The sequence below is a fragment of the Trypanosoma conorhini genome (assembly GCF_003719485.1).
Source record: "Trypanosoma conorhini strain 025E chromosome Unknown Tco_14.4_contig_00055, whole genome shotgun sequence".
Lineage (NCBI taxonomy): Eukaryota > Euglenozoa > Kinetoplastea > Trypanosomatida > Trypanosomatidae > Trypanosoma > Trypanosoma conorhini.
Window position 1 is genome coordinate 15,511 of NW_021704142.1, and position 1,752 is coordinate 17,262.

Sequence of the window (1,752 nt, forward strand, 5' to 3'; positions counted from 1 at the left end):
CAGTCGAGCAAAGGCCTGGCGTACGAAAGCGCAATGCTCGCGTTGCTTGCCTGCGCCGCGACTTGCAGGATCCCTGCCGCCAGCTCTTTGGCCTGGTCTTGGGTGCAGCTGGCGGCGCACTCGAGCAGCGTGCACGACTCACCCACCACGGGGCACACCATCGCGTCAGCCTTAACTTGGGTGGCGCGCATCACGCTGGTCATGGACCCGAAGTCAGGGCATTGATCCTCCGAAGTGATGCCATTGCCGCACAGCAAGGGGTAAGTGGGGCTGGGAACAGCGGGGTTGTTATCGCACGACTTTAGCAACACCTTGCAGGCCTCATTGGACAGAGCCCGTTCGCCCTCACTCACTCCTTTGTTGATGGTGGCAAAGTCAAATGTTTGCTCACAGTACGGCACGAGGTACCACTGGAACACGCCCGGCTGACGTTGGTACTGCAGCTGCACCTCGCCACAGGCAGTGGTGGAAAGGTACGCCAGCACCGCCCCAACAACCGCGAGCAGTGCGAACACAACCCCGAAGAGCCAGTAGACACATGAGAGGCAATATGGCATGCAGGGGACGCAGCAGCGGCAAGAGGCCAATAGAACCACAAGGAGCATGAGCGCAACGCCCACGCCGCCGACAGAGTACGACACAATCGGCACCCATGCAATGTACGTGGAAAGCGTATGCCTGGCATGTGTCACAAGATCGTTCACTTTGGTGCTGACGTTGGTGAAGGCAGAAAAGTCCAGGTTGATGGCAGTTATGGGCTCACGTTTCCCAGAGGACCAGTTGGAAGTGAAATCAATGATCTTCTCACCCGTGTTATTGAAATAATGCAGCGGGCCACCCAGCGTGTTGTCAAGGATACTGGGGATAGACGTCTCCAGAAGCTTGGCGCCAAATATCACGAGGACGGCCATGGCGGCGCTCCAGAGCAAGACATAGACGACCCACATCCAGAGGCAGCAGCGAGAAGCGCCAGTAGCCTGCCCCGGTTTGGTCTTACAGCAACGGTGGCAGCAGACAACGCAGAGGAAAACGATCGGGAAGCTCACCAGGGAAACAACAAAGAGCAGCGCGCAAAACCCCGGGTAAACCAAGTCGCGCCACTGGTCCTTGAGGCGCTCCGTGTTGGACAGACACTTGAAAACGTCGTTGTCGACGCTGGGGCCGGTCCACACCTTCTGGCAGTCGAGGGAGCTCTCCGCGGAAGCCATGGCGGGCGCCACCACGAGGAGCGCCAGCAGTGCCGCCGCCACAAGCGCCGTTGCTTTGCCGGAAACCATTTCTCGGTCTTGTTTTTTGCCTTCGCGCGACGTGACTCTGGCGTGTCTTGGGCGGGGGGCAGAGGGGGCGAAAACAAAAAAGAAGAGGAAGGGGAAAAGCGTGGGCAGTCAAGCTGTGCGATACGAGGCACCGGGCGGCATCGCTCAACCCGCGCGCGGCGGCCACACCATGCGGCGGCCACACCCAGCACGCTGCGCATCAGCAGTACTCCTCCGCAAGGAGAAACTCCGTCAGCCGCACGTACACGTCCCGCTGCGCGCTGCTCAGGCGGCGCACTTCCAGGTCCGCGTCGCACGCCTCACGGCCGTAACGCCCCTACATCACTTCCCTCCCCCTGCACGAAGGTAGGAGAGGCATTTCGGCAAAAAGAAAAACATCGCTTGGAATTAACCCCAAAAACCAGTATAACGTCACTTCAGTTGGTTAAAAGTGAAAAGACATAAATTATATGCGAACAAAACGGTTAGTATAAAG

The 1,752-nt window shown here is 58.6% G+C and overlaps 1 protein-coding gene across 1 annotated transcript in view; it reads right to left on the reverse strand.

The window, feature by feature from the left end:
• Tco025E_01608 (uncharacterized protein) overlaps window positions 1-1,277 on the reverse strand; it is a gene marked incomplete at both ends in the record, with an annotated part of 1,332 nt that extends 55 nt beyond the window's left edge. The window contains one exon of the mRNA XM_029368546.1: window positions 1-1,277. This exon is cut by the window's left edge and continues 55 nt beyond it. Coding sequence (XP_029231331.1) covers window positions 1-1,277 — 1,277 coding nt within the window.
• Between the last annotated feature and the right edge of the window lie 475 nt (window positions 1,278-1,752).